General features: G+C 32.1%; 1 protein-coding gene across 5 annotated transcripts in view; it reads right to left on the reverse strand.

Moving 5' to 3' along the window:
* Positions 1–20,355, reverse strand: part of U2SURP (U2 snRNP associated SURP domain containing) — an 87,506-nt gene that overhangs the window by 38,494 nt on the left and 28,657 nt on the right. For 2 of the 5 annotated variants that reach the window (XM_074298423.1, XM_074298424.1), the window contains exons 6-23: positions 19,032–19,165; positions 17,819–17,886; positions 17,097–17,191; positions 16,958–16,993; positions 16,763–16,845; positions 15,616–15,781; positions 15,263–15,474; positions 14,251–14,294; positions 10,979–11,083; positions 9,356–9,422; positions 9,110–9,273; positions 8,351–8,513; positions 7,828–7,907; positions 6,560–6,647; positions 5,558–5,680; positions 3,474–3,630; positions 1,946–2,041; positions 1,131–1,197 (exon numbers count right to left, since the gene is read on the reverse strand). In XM_074298423.1, the coding sequence (XP_074154524.1) occupies positions 1,131–1,197; positions 1,946–2,041; positions 3,474–3,630; positions 5,558–5,680; positions 6,560–6,647; positions 7,828–7,907; positions 8,351–8,513; positions 9,110–9,273; positions 9,356–9,422; positions 10,979–11,083; positions 14,251–14,294; positions 15,263–15,474; positions 15,616–15,781; positions 16,763–16,845; positions 16,958–16,993; positions 17,097–17,191; positions 17,819–17,886; positions 19,032–19,165 (1,948 nt within the window). The remainder of the gene's footprint in view (positions 1–1,130; positions 1,198–1,945; positions 2,042–3,473; positions 3,631–5,557; positions 5,681–6,559; positions 6,648–7,827; positions 7,908–8,350; positions 8,514–9,109; positions 9,274–9,355; positions 9,423–10,978; positions 11,084–14,250; positions 14,295–15,262; positions 15,475–15,615; positions 15,782–16,762; positions 16,846–16,957; positions 16,994–17,096; positions 17,192–17,818; positions 17,887–19,031; positions 19,166–20,355) is intronic. The other 3 variants (XM_074298421.1, XM_074298425.1, XM_074298426.1) reach the window with 3 other exon arrangements.

Below are 20,355 nucleotides of genomic sequence, written 5' to 3' on the forward strand. Positions count from 1 at the left end.
TATAACACTGAAACACATTAACTAGGTTAATGGTTCAGAATAACAAAATTATATATACATCAAAATTTAATGACTTAATGGATATTAGTTTCATGTTTTACAAAACAACATTAAATAAAAGCTTCTCTCCCACCTTAAAAAAAAAAAATCTACCATGCAAGTGTGTCAGCATAGTTATGAAAAAAAATGTATCTATCAAGAGCATATCCTTATTCTAGAAATGTTATTCCATGTAGTTGGTTATTGTTGATCAGCGTTGCTATACACATAATTTCAGAAAAATCATTTCTCATAAAAAGAAAATTCTAATCATGCAAAATTTGATTTTCCCAAAAGTAACTATTATCACATTTCCCAAAAAACCCAAACACTGGTATTCCTTTTTTGTATTTCTCCATACTTCCAAACTGCAATGCACACACCCATATTCCAACTTGACTCACTCTTCTTGTTTAAGATCTCATTAAAAAAAAAGTTTCATTTTCATATAGAGATCTTTATTTAATGCTTCCAGTCCTCCTAGCTTTAAGTATTTTTATATTTAATATGATATTTATATTTTAGTAATCTGTGTTTCATTATCCCCCTTTAGGCCACATCACTTGCTGCTTTGAGTTATACTGCCAAAGATAAAAGAGCTGATATGTGAAAAATGTACCTCTAATAATTTTCTTGAAAACCCTATTTAGTATTTAAACATATACACTTGAATGCATGTTTACATGTAGTGTTTCTCTAGGTCCTGTTTTTTAGAATGTGTCCCATATAACATGGAGAATGATACTACTTCTACTTCTTTAAAAATCACTTTCCATGGAGCCCAATTCAATATTTGATAACAGAGATCTGAAAGAAATGCCACTGATCAATTAACATATTTAACTACAAAGTGAGATTCATAACTTGATGTGAGAAAACAAATACACCACAGAACTAAAAAGCTCATTGAAATGAGAAGCACTAAAACTAGAAGCCAAAAGCTCCTCATGTGTTGGGAAAATAATTGAGGATCTGAACCTGATCCCTTTGCCAGTTTTTCCCTCTCTTCACTATTCTTTCTAGTACACCCCTTGATGAAAAAAAGGGCAGCCACACCAGAAACTGAGCACATTAAGATCCTAGATTCTTACTTTTGATTTTCTTCTTCTTCTGATTCTTCATGCTGGTCAAATAACTCCCACTTAGATGTTGTTACCGCTGAATAAAGGAAAAAAAGGATGTAATTCCATAAGGTAAATTAGCATTATTGCAGAAGCATAGCTGAGTTCCAGATTTAGAGCTGGTGGTTTGCATTACACAAGTTTTTATCTGTATGGTATTAACAGCCATTTCTTTGTGTTTCATGCATTCCATTCCTCATGGGAATATGTAAGTTTATTTCTTTATCCAAACTTACATTGCATTTCTATTTGAATTAACTAAGTGACTAATATTCTCATGCTTGTATTGAAGATTGCTTGTTTGATCAGAAACTCCATATATTGCTATGGACACAATATAAGCACCTTTTTGACATCTATGTGACACATCATAAGAACATCCTAGGCTTGAGATATTCACAAAGTGAATCGAAGGATAGGAATCAGGAGTAATGTCATCAAGAGCAGAAGACTCATTTCCTCCAACTTTCTAATTCCTAGAGGCAAGAATGAATTTGAAATGGGTTCCCATGTCCTGTGATTGTGTTCTCTGATTTTTCATTCCAATTATCACAAGAGAGCCTTAAACAAGGGCCTCAAATTATAGAGGGAGCATTTACTGGTCTACTTAGAACTTCACTGGTCCTATGATGTTTCTCATTCTAAACATCTGCTACATAAACAGAACAGGAGCTGCCCCTGCCTTTTCCTATGCACAATAAGATGACATATGTAAAATGTGTCATAAATGCTAGTTATTATTTACTTGGGAAAAAAACTTAACAAGTAATTGGCATCCTGCTTACCCTGTGCTTCCAATTCTGATTCATCTACAGCTTCCCATTTGGATGGGGCCACTTTAAAAATAGGCTCATTCTTTTTTGAGTCTTCAGAGGTATCCACTGTTAAGGCAAAGAACCATACTATTAGGTGAGAAGCTAACTGAGAATAATATATTTAAAAAAAAAAAAAAAAAAAAAAAGAATGAACAAGTATCTATACTGCTCATCAATGATTTTTTTTTTTAAAAAAACTGTTTATATCATGGTTTATTGGCGTTTTATTCTGATAATAACATTCATTTCTGAAAATATTCTCCATCCCCACCAACTCTACTCATTTAGTGAACAATTTCATCATGTGCAAACAGGGAATGAAATGACATCCATTCCACAGTTGGGTGGCAAAGTGAATAGAGCTCAAGCCTGGAGTCAGAAGACCTGAATTTCAATTTGGCCTGAGATGTTTAGTAGGCGTTTGTCCTTAGGCAAGGTCATTTGCAAGGCAAGTTAATTAATCTCTCTTGTCTTGTATTTCCTAAACTATAAAAAAGAGAATAATAATCACACTGACCTTCCAAGGCAGTTATGAAAACCCCATGAGATAATAACTGTAAAATATTTAGTGCTGAATGCCTGGAACATAGTAGGTACCATATAAATGCTAGCTATTATTACAAACTTGTGTTGGGAGGCAATCACATGAGAAAATATATGTAAAAATTATTTGCAAACCTGAAGGCTCAGTAATAGTCAGATACTATATGAGATCTAAGATCACAAAGATCCAGAGATCAGAGAATCTCCAGAAGAAGGGAGTGCGTGTCAGATGCTGCCCAGACATCAGAAATATGAAGATTGAGACATAGCTATCAGACTGAGATGGGGAGACACAAGCACACATGCCTCAGAGGTATACAATGTACAAACTATTTAAGAATTCAGTGCTTTTTCCAAGAGGGAAGAGGAAGAACAAGGTCCGAATTCCTCTCCAGCCACCTGCTCTGCATCTTACAAGGGCCTAAGATCTCTGCCCACTAAACAGGAAAGCTGGACTGGGGGACCTCTCCCTCTGGGTCTAAATTCTGCACTTCCCATTTGTTCACCCAGGCATCAGGTCCAACATTCAACACTCAACAAGCCACACTTTCCTCTCAGAGTAAAATGTATACCCACCATCCACTTTTTTTTTTCTTTTTTTTTCTGAGGTGGGGGTTAAGTCCCTTGCCCAGGGTCACACAGCTAGGAAGTGTTAAGTGTCTGAGAGCAGATTTGAACTCAGGTCCTCCTGAATTCAGGGCTGGTGCTCTATCCACTGCACCACCTAGCTGCCTCCCACCATCCACTTTTAATTCCTATAATTCATTTACTTCTCCATATCCATGCTTTAAAAAAAGAAAAAAGAAATAAACACAAATCCATATAAAATAAAAACATTTCCACCACAAAATTCCATGGGCCATTTTTCATTATTTTTATCTAAAAGAATTAAAAATAAAATCTTTTTTAATTTTACAAGATCTGTTTTCTTCTCACCACACAAAAACAAACTTACAAGGCACACCATCGAGATCATCATCAAGTGACTTTATGGGGACTCCATCAAGATCATCAATGGGAGTGGCATCAATAGGAATTCCATCCACATCTTCCAAGGGTGCACCATCAAGCTCCTCCTCAATAGGAGCACCATCGAGATCATCTGGTACTTCCTACAGAAACACACAGATTAATGTCTTCCTGTATTTCTTATGAGCTGCTGCTTAGGCATTTACATCTTTCCCAAGATCATTAAAAAGTTAGTACAAATTTATTGAGATATTGATGCTAACTACCACCATTTAGGATAGGTCTATGATTTATAGTTTATTATTTCACTAAAATAACCTCCTGAGAGTAAATACTCACTTTCTTTTTTTTTTTTTTTTTTTTACTGTCCAAAGATTAAATACAATATTATACACACGGTAGATAATTAATAAATATTTGTTGAATAAACTGATAAAGAGTATAGAGAAATAAGATTTAGCCTACTGACAAAATGAACAGAAAAAAATGGCATAGCAAACTTTTTTGTACATAACTTTAAACCTGAATTGGTAATTATTTTTCAATGAAAATAAAATGTTATAGATGGTCTCATTAAAACATCTATTTAGTTAGAGCTTGTTTTGCTCAATTAAAATCAATTATAATGCTGTTCAAATTCTAAATTCATCAGTTTAAGTATGTATAGTCTTGATTATTACAGCAACATATGCATTCACAAACAATATAATATTAACCTCTCAGGTTACTTATACCTTCGGAATCTAATACTTAATGTGCAACAAGAAAATGGTATTTACACACATATATTATATCTAGGTTTTATTGTAACACATGTAAAATGTATGGGATTGCCTGTCATCGGGGGGAGGGAATGGAGGGAGGGGGGGGAATAATTTGGAAAAATGAATACAAGGGATAATATAATAAAAAAAAATTACTCATGCATATATACTGTGGGAAAAAAATTCTAAAAAAAAAAAAAATATATATATATATATATAATATTAACCTCATTATTAAATCTAACTGCTAACCCATCAAAAACAAATGAGTTGTTTTTATCTTCAAGGTCCAACTAAGCGTTGCCTTCTCTGAAGTACTTCTCGTATGTACCAGTTATTTGGTACCTAGGACTTCATATAAACAAATATATTAACGTGCTATCTTTTCACATGTCTCTATTTCATGGCTATATTAAAAACGTCCATATGTTTAACAGTGCCTAGAATCTTAGTTATAAATGCCTATTGGATGAATGATTAATGAGGTAAAGTATTCAATATAGTTTCAAATTATTAGCTACTTTCAATCATTCCTATTGTTGCCACTACATGAGCTCCAGGGTTGTTTTCAGGACTAAAATTATGACTGTGAAGTTTTATGTAAAACACACACTTTGCACAAATAAAAACTAGCTCAGTTATCTTAAAAACCATCATTTTGTGAAAAAATTTCTTTCAAATTAGACAAAGTTAAAACTACAAACCTGCTCCAATCTACTTGATCAGACTTCTATTCTTCTAATTATGAATCAAGAGAGTATTAGGAGAACATGCTTAGGTCTGAGAAATAGTTGGGATAAGGAGGCTTCTCGGGAGATGACTAAGGGATGGAGGAAGAACTACTCTCTTCTTCCAGACAAAGCAAGATTAACTGCACTGTTTCCCTGTTGCCTTCTGCCATTCCCATAGGTTGAAGAGATATGTTAACCTCTGATTTGTTTATCCATTAACTCCTTGCCTGCCTCTGCTACTTCTAGCTTTGTCACTTTTATCCTAGCCAAGTCAGTCTCTTCCTCCTGCTTATATATTTACTGCCACAGTGAGCACACTAACACACCAGAAAAGTTGTAAAACCTCTATGAGATGTACTTTATGACAGTAACATCACAGTTATCAATCCAAGACAACACATACATACCCACCCACACACCTTCAAAGAAGCCATGAGGAAACAGTATGAATCAAAGAAGTCCAGTGTGAAAAGATTTTGTTTTAACATTACTTAACTGACCATCCCTTTGCAACCTCTATTACATTATATATTGCACTACAATTCCCCAAAAGAAAGACAACTAATGACACCTACCTCTGTTTCTTTTTCTTCAATAATATTTACAAGTCCCAAAAATATATTTTGTAATTTGATCAAAAATGGTTCTGGATAAATTGCCCAATCTTCCCATGCTCTGAAGCAGGTCATTACTCGTTGCTTAAAAAACAAGAAGAAACCATTAGTCAATTGTCAAGAAAATTAAAAAAAAAAAAAAAAAAAAAAAAAAAGCTGGTATTTAAGTATCAAAAGGAAAGAAGTCTGGCAGAGTTTATGTCATTAAGAATCATTTCACTAAAAGTGGAAATATGATAAATTCTATCAATATGGATCTCCTAACATCATCACTAAACAAGATCCCAAGTCATTTTCCTTCAACAAATTTTCTTCAAGATGATATTTTTTATGAAGCATTAAAAACTATCTTATACTGCTTTTCCTTAAAGCTGTCATGTATAACTGAAGGACATCATATCTCATCATTAACAGCTTTATAGAACTTTTAAGATTTGCAAGTTTGTTAACTCTGATTTTTCATAATGCTGTCAGATAAGCAGCTAATATTATCTCCATTTTACAGATAAGAAAAAGGAGGTTAATGATTTGCCTGGGTTAATACAACCTAATAAGTATCTAAAGGTAAGATATGAACCTATACTGTCCTAATTCCTAGTCCCACTCACTCTATTTCTTTTACATAATGATAACTGGTTTAGTCAGTTTTGTATTTCTACCCTCATACCACTGTGCTATGCTACAGTGACAAATTTTACTAAATTAAAATTAGTAAAATTTAGTGAATGTTTGGGATACATAATGGTATAGAATATAGTTTTTTCTTACTCAAGATAAGTAGGCTAAAAAACAAACATTTAAGAATAGGCAAAATCAGGCAATGAATGTACTTTTAATTATTTTTTGCCACAAAAAAATGGCATAAGAATGCTAAAAATATATGAGATGTTCAGTTTTTTAAAGTTTTATCAAAACAGCTGAAATTCTAAAAAATGTAATGAAATACAAAACTCATACACATACCTTGAAGTTTTCAGATTGTAAGTGGCCTTGAATTGTACGGTAGGTGGCATTGAGGTCCGAAAATATCTGACATAATTTTGTTTCAAAACTGAAATTCAAATAATATTATTATTTTAAAACACTTAACATAGACTATCATAAAACACAATTGTTTCTCCATCCTTGTTAACGAATACTCATCCCTGTTCTTAAATACTTAAAATCCAAGAATTAGTTGTTAAAATATAAAAGCAACAATTGTGTAACTTTATAGGACTAGTAATATTTTGAATTTCTGCCAAAGTATCATCTCCTTAATACCATATTTTAGCTTATGAAGTCTTTGCACAGACATTACTCTTTTGATTCCCACTATTCAAGTCAAATGATTCAGCAAAACATGCTCTTCCAGAACACAATTGTGGACAATTCTTTATTACCTCCATTTTACAAATAAAGAAACTGAGACTCAGAGAGTTAAAATTATCGGCTGAAAGTCACACAGTTTAGAAAGTTGGAAATTCAGATCTAGAAACAAATATTTTGATTTTTATTTCAGTGTTCTTTCTACTATATCACAAAATTTTACAAGCACATCTCAATTCTTTAATTCAAGAAAGTGAATTAAAATCAGTAACTAACCACTGTTTCAGTCCCAAGGAAGCAATGTTCCCAGACAATTTTTAAAAGAACATAATTAACCTAAATTAAAAAAAAAAATTTTTTTTTTAAACAGAAAAGTTTCATTTTCATAAGAAAAATAGGAAAATATTTCTGAAACTGCCTATCTGATTTGGTGGGAAAAGGAGATTAAAAGAGAGGAATGAGAGGACAGTGGATTTGGGGCTAGAGGAATTCTAGATAGCCCAGTCTCAGTCTGAAGTTTTCTTATGAGTAAAATCAGATGGTTGGACTAGAAGATCAGGTGTTTATTATAGCTCCCAATCCTAAGATCCCACCAATAAGAAAAATAGAAGTCACAAAAACAAAATCTAAAAGACTTATTTAACATGATTACAACGGTCTTAAGTCTTAAAGGTCTAGAAGCCTTACAGACTAGGAAATATTATGACCAATTAAATCCAGAATAAGTGCCAGAGCAATGGTATTTTCCAAAATAATGCCCTAAATGTTTCCAATTCCATATTTGTGAAATTTTAATTATTTTTAGCATGGATTGGGGTTAAAATTTTTCTTGGTTATTTAAAAATATACCTTTTGTAGAGCCCCAATTGAATTAAGTTCATATCTTTTATTTTATAGTTACAGTTATAAAATACTATACTTACAATTTTCTATAATATGAAGCATTGGCAACTTTTGCTGAAGAGTTATATAATACATCAGAAACCAAATATAATCTGGCAATCTATAAAATAAATAATAAAAATGAAGCACAATTATGACCATAAAGCCAACAACAAATCTAGAACATGACATGATGCTTCTTCCATGATACAGTGACAAGGAATAATAAAGACAATCATGCTTACCTCCAAGTAACATGTCATCAACATAAAAGCATACTTACCAGAATTATTTATTTAGCAGAAATGCAAATATGTCTAAATTTCAAAGAATATGGTTTTCGAATCAAAAATGTAAAAGATTAAAAACTCCCCATTGGTAATTTTTATAAGTATGGAAAACCTCAAATGGTTTTCTTAGGAAAAATAAATTCAAAGAGCAAAACATAATCTCTTCAATCACAAAATACTTCATGTAATAAAGAGCTAGGAAGAATTCGGATCTGACGTAAAGTCATTTTGATTTCACCACCTATTTAAAAGCTTAAGAAAAATATCTACATACCTTTTTAGGCAGTGGTGTTTTCAAGATGGACAGGGACTCAGTAATACAATCCACTATTTCTTCAGCAGCTTCAGCATTATTAAGACAGAAAACCATTGCATCACCAATATCATTTTTCCGAGGCGTTAAACCACGTAAGATTTCTTCTAATTTATCTCTCTGCCTGAAATATTTTTTGGCAAATTGTAAATACCTTGGATACCATTGGGATGCAAAATTCTTGAGGGTTGAGATTGTTTTTTCTTTTTTTTTTATATCCCCTATCACTTAACACAATGCTTGGCTCATAGGAGGTGCTTAATAAATGATCATTTACTTGACTTCCAATTAGCAAATACTTTCATATAATTTAGTCATACTTGTAAGCACTAAAAAGTTTCTTGGATGGCATATTTCGTCACCTAAGTATTTTAACGCCTCCATAATACAAGTTCTAGTAAAAATGTAAAGAATGATACTACCTGACAATGAATTTCCTAAATAAAAGCATTTTATTAAAACCCATATTCTTTCCATGGCACTGTATATACTCAGAGAAAATATACTGATCTGATGAGCATCAGAAGCAGTAAAGGCCAATGGCAAGCATTACTTAGTTCTTGGTTGGGTAGAGGGATGGAGTTGAAGTGATGAGTAAATATTTTTGTTCTTTTTTCCTGCCTCAAATTAAAATACCACAATTTTAAGGTAACAATATTCTTGCTTTTGGGGGAGGGGGAGCAGAACTGTTCTGAAAAGGAGAGAGGGAAAGACGCTTACTCTTCTTTAAGTGCTCCTTTCTTGCTAGGTTCCTCAACAAAAGCTTCAGTTTCTTGCTCTTCTGACATCCCATGCAGGTATGGATTTAATGGTGGTGGCCTCCAAAAAGATCCATTTTTGAACATACGAAAATCTTCTGTTCTCCATTTAGTTGGAGCATCTCCCTAAAAATCAGCAAATTATAGGACAATTAAATACCTATCTTCACATGTAATCAAATTTAAAGCAGAAATTGGTTCTACTTGCCTGTAGAATTGAATAAAGCTTCCATCTATAGTAAACATGGGCTGGAGTCTGGTTTTCAAACAAAAACCTAAAAAAAAACCCAACAAATACAGTTTACATTTCTGAATGATTTGACTATTTTTTCCAAATGAATGTTCGTGTAAGTCAGAGAAATTTCATTTAACTACTGAAAATGAAAAGATAGCATAAATAAGACCTGATACTGAAGGCCAATGAAATATTTTTCTCCCCCTGGTGTGATCTCATTATCTTACCATCAACTGACATGGTCATCATACACATAAATACATTGTTCCCAGAGGAATAAATTTTAATTTAGCCATACAAATCACCCTATTCTCAAACATTCATTCTAAACTAAATCTGATGGAATAAATCAAGCTACTGAAAGCATCTCAGCAACATGTAATCCTTTATCTGGCCACTGTTATCCATTTAGGTGTGATCTTTAAAAATTCAGTTTAATTGCACAGAGTAACTGCATGATTATATGATGATCAACTATGACAGAGTTAGTTCCTCTCAGCAATGCAGTGATGCAAGACAATTCCAATAGACTTGGGATGGAAAATGCCAACTGCATCCAGAGGGAGAACTGTGAAGACTGAGTCAAAGCATACTATTTTCACATTTTTTTGTTTGTTTTCTCATGTTTTTTTCCCTTTTGGTCTGATTTTTTTTTTGTACAGCATTAAAAAATATGGAAATGTTTAAAAGGATTGTACATGGATAACTTATGCCAGATTGCTTGCAGTCTTGGGGAAGGAGAAAAAATATGGAACACAAAAATTTCATAAAAATGAATGTTGAAAATTATCTTTGCACATATTTGAAAAAATAAAATACTTTGAAGCAAAAAAAAAAAAAAAAGATTGGGGGGATTTATAGAAATCAAAGAACTATAGGATTATGAATAGAAAGCCAGAAGAGTGCTGAGGGATCATTTAATTCCATTCTCTTTTTACATAATGAAACTAAGGTCCAATATGTCACTGAAATTGACCAAGGCCACACAAGTAGTAAGAGAGTGCTAGGCCTCATAGCCAACATTATTTCAAGCAAACCACACGGCCTCCCAAGAAATACTTGCCAATTTTTCTTCTCCTCCGAAGACTGCTTCAAGTTAATATGGAGAGGATTCACTATTTTGTTCCCTCCTTTTAAAAACTAAGTCAGACGTATTTATCCTGTCATAACGCATTGCTAAGTCTAAGGTTCTTTACCAGGAGTATGTGAATTTTTTTTTTTATTCTGGTAATTATATTTTGGTGTAATTGTTTCCTACATATTTTGTTTTATACATTTGCAAATATTCAGAGATACAAAGAAGCCTCCTCAGATCAGTAGATGGGTCAATAACACAATGAAAGTTAAGAATCCCAGGTCTGAGTCAAAACAACAGCCACATGATAGAAACTCTCAAGTTTTGTCATTTAGTTGTGACAATGATCAACCTGCTTAATTCACTCATTTGTACCAAACACAAAAGTAGCAAATATATCTTATTCTCCTATCTACTGAAATCTCCCTTTTCCTATTTTAAAAATATATATTTGAAACTTTCAAATTATCAAAGATTAAACAGCCAAAGATGATGGTAACATAAAGGTAACACATACATACCTGAACATAGGATTGTTGATTTCTCTATTCATGATCATGGCTTCAAACATTGGTCCTTCACGTACAACAAACTCTATCATTCGATGTATCAGTGCGAGCAAATTCCTATAACAACAACACAGTTAAAGAAAAATGGATTCAGACCTACCACTATATAAAACTATACTTCACCTAAGTTACTTTAATTGTGCAGGAAACGATTATTTTTGCTGACTAATGCAGAATTTTATACCAGGTAAAAGTAATTTGGAGTAAATGTTAATGCTTTGCATTATGGGGAAAAGGGAAGGGCATGGTAAGGGGAGGGGAGGGAAACCACAACACATCCTGATAATATTAAAGAGTAAATTTTCTGAAATGTCACTCCTAATTTTAAAAACTTAACTCAAAAGGTTACTATGAATCAGGGACTAAAAAGGAGGAGTATTGATCATATATAAAAATTGGAAACTGAAAACTTATAGGCTTTCTTACTAGTTTTACAAGAAAGTATTACTAAACTAACATAAGATAATGCAAAAAGCAATTGAGTTACTTTTGTCACTTTGTATGTAGATACTATCATATATGGCTACAATTTACTAAAATTTCAAAACTATCAGGTAAATATGGCCCGATTTAATAAAAAGTCCATTTAATTTCCATGCTACAGAAATTATATATATATATATATATATATATATATTTATAAGCTCTACGAACCACTGTAGAACTGAACATACACTTTTCTGGTACATAAAAACTAGATGGAATTTTTATTGAACCTGACCTTTAAAGAGGCAACATCCCTTTGGTCAACAATACAAATAACAAACATTTTTGAAATAAATGAAAAAATTCTCCAGTTTGTAGACTAGAGGCTTCCAAATTCAAAATAGTTTTATGGGTAATAAGTCTTACTTAAGAAGACCATTCCCCACTCTGCTCAAAATATTGCCAAAAGGAGAATAATATATAAAGAGCTTTCCCCAGGTTATAAAACTCTGATGATGCAGTATCTGTTTAAATTTCAAAGTACTGCAGCAGTCCTTTTGCCTCTAAGTCTGTTAAGCCAAGTTTGAAGAACAATTTTATTTCTTAAGAATCTGACAGCAAGTGCTAAAATTGTCAGATATGATTTTTACATATGGAGATGCAAAAGGATATTGGCTCTTGGTATGCTGCACAGACATAATTTATTTACCCTATTAGCACTGCCAAAACAATGTGTTCTCATATCTGCTACAACATATATTTTTAAATGTATGATTATTTTAGAAAATATCAATTAATATGTCTTTATATCATTACCCTGCTTAGGAGTACATAATTATAATCACCAAGAGATAAAATTGTATTGCTTACTTTGTCACATTTCTCAAACAAACCTACTTAGTTGGACACTAAAATATCTACAAAAATGGAAAAAAAAATTTAAGACTAAAAGAAAAAAAACTAATCTATAAAAGATTTAAATCTAGGAAAAGGATTAACTAGATTTTTAACTGCCACTATAAGATTTTGACTTTCATAATTAAAAGAAATGACCCAAAGCATCCCTTAGGTAGATAACCTAGCCTAGAAGTTACTTTTCTGCACAGAAGTATTTACTTCTTTACTAGAACAAGAATCCTAAAAGAACATGTAGTTCTAAGTTCAAGTAATGAGAATATTCTCTCCATATTCATATAGTTAATGGTATTCTTTGGGACAAAGTAGAGGAAATGATAATTAAATTATCATTCAATTTCTAAAGTCCTGCTGGTGATAGTCATATTAAAGATATGGGAAATGTGATTCCCATGATCAAATGTTAAAATATATTCTATACATCCAGGAAACTCATGTAGATTAAATTTTTAAAATCTTTTTTTTTTAAGATAAACAATGGCAAATCCAGTATCCTAAGTGGAAACTGGTTTGTAAATTTTAAACTAGAGGGTTAAAAAGTTAAGTCTTGAGACTTTTTCATCAAAACTACACTCAGATTTACTTTTGTTGTTGTTGTTGTTTTTTAAGAAATAAACTAAGCCATACACAAAGATACTCCTTTCCATAAGCTTTTTGGAATGCTGCAAAAAGACCTCTCTCTTTGAATGCTAAATAACATGAAAAACTACAGTTTTAAATAGGCTTGAAACTCTGATAAACAACTAAACAATCATAATAAAAATTTAAATTGTTTTCAATAATTTAGGTAATATGATTTTTAAAAAAACACCCTAAATCTAACAATTAGCTTCTTCTGGCACTAGCCTAAATTTGTTCTTATTAAAACAATTTTACTCAAACTCCTTGCCCTAAAAATTGTGTTTTTGTTTTTAAGAAACTTGTTATTAGTTATAAAAAAGGGACTGTTTTACAATAGAATGAAAACAGTGTAGTACAAAAAGATGATAGTTTAAGTGCATTATTTAAAAATGTCAATTATCTTACTCTGGGCAACAAAAAAAAAACAAAAATGTCTCTCAGTTATAATAAAACCACATTTATTGGAGTCGATCGTACCAATGTCTGGTCAAAAACTGTATACTTTCCCAATCCATCCCATGATGTTTTCCTGGTCCCCCGCTGCCGCAGACAGTTCAGCTGGTGTTGCTCACCAAGGCCAATGTCAAAGAGAATTTGGTATTCTTTTGTGTTCATTTATTATCCAACCAGTGTTGTGTTCCTGTGTTTGGGAAAAGGCTTAGCTTGACTGAGCAAGAGCATACCTAGAGAAACACCTCTGCTTTTAAACACTATCTTCATAAAGAGAAAAAGGGGTGAAAAAAACAAAAAAAAACAAAAAAACTCAAACTATCTTCACAGTGAAGAATTGCTTCCCCTGTGCACACTGCTCAAGAATATAATCCGATTTTTAAAAAAATTATTTAAAGATCTACAAAATAAATCTGACTCTACCACGCTATTCTCAACCAAAGTTGCATATTAGATGCATATAATTCAGAGAATTACAGAAAGTTATAGCATATTAAGGTAGAAACATAATCTATAGCATCCCATTGAAGATTTAGTCTTCATACTGTTGGCCATCATTTTCAAATGAAAATAACCATATCCTAGTCTACAAAAACTATAATTCTGGATATTATACTAAAAAGGAAGAAAAGTAGTGACATAAAATTGCAAAGTATAAATTATGAATTAGTAAATTTCCCAATACCCCCCATAAGTAAGAGGAAGGAACCATTGCTCAGTCAAGCCATTACCTTTTCCTCAACACCATTTTTTTAATTCAGAAGGGGATATTTTCTATATTTAGATCAGTAATAATAAAGAAAAACATGTACCTTTCTGTTGGGATAACCACTTTGACTATGGCTTGCGACAGAGTCTGTATATGAAGTCACATCAGATAATAAACATAGAATATGTGAGTATTGTTAACAAGTAACAAGCAAAAATATACATATGCATTGAAAATACTACACATCTAATCATAAGTTTTGCAGGCAATCACTGCTGTGAAGTTATACACTAAGCAATTACATATATGCAAATGGATGTGTTCAGTGAACCATGAATGTTCACTAAATGCCAAGAATCAGAACATTCCTGCCAGAATGCACATCAATGCCCGGAATCGGTACTACACTGAGAAGTCTAAGATAAGGATTTTAATTTGTGATATCATTAACTGTTTGCCCTGGACTGTACAAGTTTACTTTGTTCCCAAGCCTTTAAAACCAGCCCTGTCATTTTAAGTGTAATTCATTAAAGAACCAACAAATTCTTATAACTGTAAATTAAGTTGGTTTTATGTTTATAAAAAAGTAAATAATACTCACCCTTTAGTATGTTTTTACTACAGTTAGTTGCTTTAACAAACCACACATACCCTAAAAATATTCTGACACCTAGTTGGTCTTTAAATATTACATCAGCTAGTTGCCATCTAAACAAATCAACTATTTAGGAGGTCATTCTAATTGAAAACTAAGCCAACTGATTACAAAGTAGAAGATTTTTAAAACAAAATAAATTTAAATACTGCAAAACTAGCACCTAAATAATAAACCTGAAACAACAGGGTATAAGGAGGGAGAAAAAATAACTGAAGGTTGGAAAAGTACAACTAAATTTTAAAGGAGTGACAGTAACAAAAATACGGCCTGATATTCCTAAGGCCTCATTTCAATACTGGGGTTTCATGGGCTAAGGCAGGGAACAGACTATATATATCTTTTAGGGTTACCAAACAGATAAGTACACACAATTCTATAAAATTGTAGAAAAGAAAAACTACCATATGATTTAGTATTTACAAATTAGATGCGGTCCTATGTACATTTTTAAAATTACCTTCTCAAAATCCTCCTTGCTTTTAGGTGGAGGTAACATTGGAGCATTGGGGTTCTTTAATCTCTCTCTAGGCTGAGCATTGAAAGGCAGGCCGGAAGGTGGGGGAGGAAGAGTGTGTTCCATCATAGAAGGTGGAATGTATATTGGATGAGGTGGAATAGGTACAGCTTTTCCCCACCCTAGTTTCATTTCAAAGGACATGATCATCTTTCCTACAAGAAGAAGTAATTTTACTAGGCGTTAACTTATAAACAAAACCAAATATTTTAAATTGATTTGGATTTTTAAATTTCAAAACTATATTTTCATTAGTAAAAGGTTCTAAAGCTTCTGGATAGCTTTGTGCTACTCACCATTAAGATTTTTCAAAGCTCTCTCAGCATCTCTTCTATTCATAAAGGCCACAAAACCACAATTTCTTTCTCTTGCTCTTTCTTCATCTGTTCTCGGCCACATAATTTTGACACTGGCTAATGGTCCAAACCTCCCAAATTCCTGGCATAACATTTCTTCATTCATCTAAAAAATATGAATACATTTTTATCCAAATGAAAACTCATGAATTCATACTATGAGTTAAAAAAACAAACAAAAAAAACCAATTTGTAATTTACTTTGAAATAGTCATACTCGGTTACAATGAATCTTCAGAGGACACTGAAACAATTTCATTATGAAAGATTTTTGTTAATGAAAACTGTTGAAAATCACATTCTCAATCTGTAACATCACAATATAGTTATCGCACAGCTCAGAACTGACTTGGTAGCAAAAAGACAAAGCATTTTAACAATAAAAGCAAGAAAGAAACCCCAATACATGGCATGAAAAGTAATTTGCATTTTATTCCTTCATCCCAATTCACTTTCCTCCTTTCAAACTTCTGGAGGAATATTGCAGTATGTATCTTAGGAATTAAAGAGCTATTTAGGTTTTTTAAGGTGAGGAGACAGGAAGACACTTAAAAAGGAACCTAAAAAAAACCTCATTTTTTCCTTCATAACACCAATAAAGAAAAGGAAAGTGACAAGCATACTACAAAAGGCAAAATTTACAAAATATCTCTTAATCCTCAAATTCAAAAGTCAAGGACAATTATATAAGAAATAGTCTGACAAGATAGAAACAATCAGCCAAATAATATGCTAACAAGTCTATCATAGTAAAATTTGATTATGTTATAACGATATCACTGTGACATAATTTTAAAATATAAACTATAGCTGCAGTACTTCCAATTCCAAATTAATGGTCCACTTATTAGACCATCATTTAATACAATAAATGAATATGAGAATTAGTGACATGATTTACTGAAATTCATTAAGTATTGCAAGACACAAGATATTCCTATAAGTTTGTTATAGAAAATTACATACATTGAAATTTCATGGTATGGAAATTAATTGCCTCAAATGATACCAATCTAACATTTTAAAATTCATATGATTTTCTTCCAAAATGAATGAAGTAATATTCAGCTTAGATCTATATTATTACCTGTGGGTTAATGTTTCCAAGGTATAAATTTGTAGTACTTGGATCTCCCACATCATGCGAGCCAGGTGCATAGTCATCAAGGACTAGAACAAACAAACAAACAAACAAACAAACAAACAAAAAAGGATTGTAACCTTCAGAATAAAAACACTGTTCAGAATTTGTACCATGTGAAAAAGCAAGAAACTATATTACCACCAGATGATCTATTTCTTCGGGAAGGCGCGTCCACTAAAAAATAAAATAAAATAAAAAATAAACAAAATAAAACATCTTTACCTTTAATTACATTATTATTTTATAAAAATTAATTATTAAAATAAATTCTACTTACTAGAACGACGCTGGCCATCTGAATCTGACTGAGGGGGTTCAAAACGACTTAGTCTGCCTTTTGTTTTATGTCTTTCATCACGCTCTTCTTGAATTCTGTTGAAAATATTTTTAATCACTAGCAATGAGTAAAAAACTATGATCCTATTGATATGAGAAAAAAATTGTTCACCCACTATATTCAAATAAAGTGACTTTTATTACTTTCATGTTGGCAGTCATATTTATTACTTTGAAGAACAAAAGAACTTGATTATAAACTACAGCTACCATACAAGACAGCAGAGATAATTGAGTCCTTTCGCTATGTACAAAGGCAACTTATGCCAACTATACTAATATCCAGTCTGAAACAGAAGAATTATTTTTAAAGCATGGGGAGGAAATTAAAAATTACAAACTACTGAATTTACTGCATCCTCTATTTTTTTTCTTCAAGAGGAATACATTTTTCCACTGCAAACAGGACTCCGGACATTAGGCAAAACATTTTAATTCAACCCACATATGGGAAATTACCAAGAGGTATGACTGTGAATTTTATTATAAGTTCATTTTCAAACCCTGCCCCACAAAACATAATCATAAAATCTTAAAAGAAAAAATCCTAATGACAGAATATTTGGTAACAACTAATAGGTATATTGTATGGGCCTTACTTTGTTTTCTCAAGCATCCATTTGCTATACCTATGATAGTTATTCTCCACACTGTAAAACTTACTGTTTTAGTTCTTCTTTGAAGAGTTCCAAATTGCTCTTTTTCTTTTCTTTCTCCCCTTTCTTCAGTGGCTATGAAGGATATGACAGGTTATGCTTCAGAAAATGGAATGTTTAACAAAATGAATGGTTCAATAATTATACCATTTCTAAACCATATTTACCTCTTGGCCACTGATTTCTTTTAATATTGCTCACTAATAAAATGATGCTGGTAAAAATAAAGCTTATCATATTGTTAAGTATCTATCTAAAAACAATTTTGGCATTATTCTTAAAATAATGGGATAAAAGAAAATTTTTAGCCCAATATACCTTAAGTATTTTGTTATTTTAAAGAAACATACCAAAACTCATACATCTAAATAAGTATTGTGATCAGAGCAGTCATTTTGGAAGATTATACACTTATCCAAAAGATACTGCTTAATATATTTTTGCATCACCTCTTAGAACTACCTTCAAAGCCAGTTTAGAAGATAAAAAATGTACCAAAATATAAGAATAAAAATCAATCTCATTACTTTATCCTGGTATCTTCTTTCTGACCAAAAACAATATACTCACACCCTGTTTAATACTGTTTCATCACTCCATTTGCTCACTGGACCTGGCTTTAGGTAATTTCTGTTTATTTCTAAAACTCAATACACCCTCAAAAGGATAAAAAAATTCTACCCATTCATATATTCAAAAGATATTTCATAGGCTCTGAAAAATATTCCATATGAAGAATCCCCCCCAAATTATAAATAAAAGGAGCTGTTAGAATAAGTGCATTATTTCCCCCAACTTGACTTTAAAGGGCACAATGCTCATTTATATGTAAAACATCTGGTATGTTTGTTGAAAATAGAATATAGTCTGTAATTTGTAGTTATATCTTAAGCTGCAACCAAGCATTCTTAACATATACTAACTGAAGCCCCAACTACTGGGTTAGTATCAAATGTGTAAACATTAAGAAAAATGCAAATTCTTGTGCCATAGCAGAAAACTGTTCATTGCTTAAAAGCCTGCCAGTGGTCATGTATCACATACTAATTATATTATAATCCTGAATGTGAATGCTATTGGGTTAGAAAACGCCAAAACTCACCACCTCCAAAAAAAAAAAAAAATACCAAAGTCCTGCTTACAGTGGAAGTATAGAAAGTAGTCTCAGCAAGGTCATCCTTATAGACATGAAAGGTCAGTGATTTCTGAGGGTGACTTACAGGTTTTTTGGTTTCTATCACAAGAAGGGATGGTGGCCTTTCATTAGAGGACTGATTTGGTGCATTCTTTTGATCTGCAAATCTCGAGGACGGCTTGTAGATTTTGCCTCGTTTTTCATCTGTTTCATGTTCTTCTATAATTTAAGAAATTGGGTTAATGCTTACAACTATAGTAAGTTTCAAATCTGTTTTTCAATCAACCAACAAATATTTGTTTAGCACACTGTGCCTGACAGGGATTTTAGTGGGCTGAAAAGGACAAAAAAGTTTGTTAAGCTTATTAGGGATACCTACCAAAAGCCAACAAAATTGGTTGAAACAATTCCATTTCTAAATTATCTAGATAGTTTAGAAATGGGAATTGTTTAACTAATGTTTTTTATGCATATAATAAACACATATACCCCACCTTAAATCTCTATTAAATAGAGAACTTTTGAAAAAATCCAAACCAAAAGTATTAAAATAATAAGCTTATCACGTGATTTTCCTCTTTTCTTGTTTTCTATACTTTGGCCATTTCCTTTTTAGTATTAGCAAATCCATTAAAGCAATCTTTTAAGCTGTTGAATCTAAAATTGAATGTTGGGGGAAAGTCTCAAAATTGTGATTTATTATCAGTTAATGTTTGATTTGTATATCTACATATCTGGGGTCATGTAAAAATTTTTTTACATGAAAAGGGTTCTCAAGTGGAAAAAAGTTTAAGAAGCCCTGCAGTTGAGGGTATTGGAAGGTAGATGGAAATTCTAATTAGTCAATTTTCTTTGTTACCAGAAAACACAGAAGGAAAAACTGAAATTCATGTAAGAGTAAAGCCTAAGGATCATTTAAGGATTTCAATTTTTCACAACTGCAAAGAATAATGTAAAGTTAGCAGATTCCTTTCAATTTTGTGCTTTAAGATAAATGTGAAATTACTGCCGATCTCCATTAATGTAAAGCAATATACATGGCAAAGCTAAAACTGAAAAGTTATGCTGTTTGTTTTTCATTAACCAGCCTTGTTCTCGCTTCATCAGGATTCTAGCCAACCTCTGCAACTAATCAGTGATGATGTGGCCCTGAGCAAATCGGTTTTTAGGGTTTTTTTCAATCTTCTTTCTAAGATTATACTAGTTGTAAGGGAAGCATTTTGTAAATTGTAAATTAAGTCCTCCTCTGGTCTCTTTTCATGGCATTTATATCACCTTGGGTCCTTGAATGCTTATCAACACAAGCTTTATTAAGTTATAGCAAACTTACAAGGTTGTATGGTTTTTCATCAGAGGACCAGTCCAGAGAAGGCAAAGAAAGTTTGAGAGTAACAATGAATGAACTTTCT

The sequence above is a fragment of the Sminthopsis crassicaudata genome, chromosome 3, assembly GCF_048593235.1.
Source record: "Sminthopsis crassicaudata isolate SCR6 chromosome 3, ASM4859323v1, whole genome shotgun sequence".
NCBI lineage: Eukaryota > Metazoa > Chordata > Mammalia > Dasyuromorphia > Dasyuridae > Sminthopsis > Sminthopsis crassicaudata.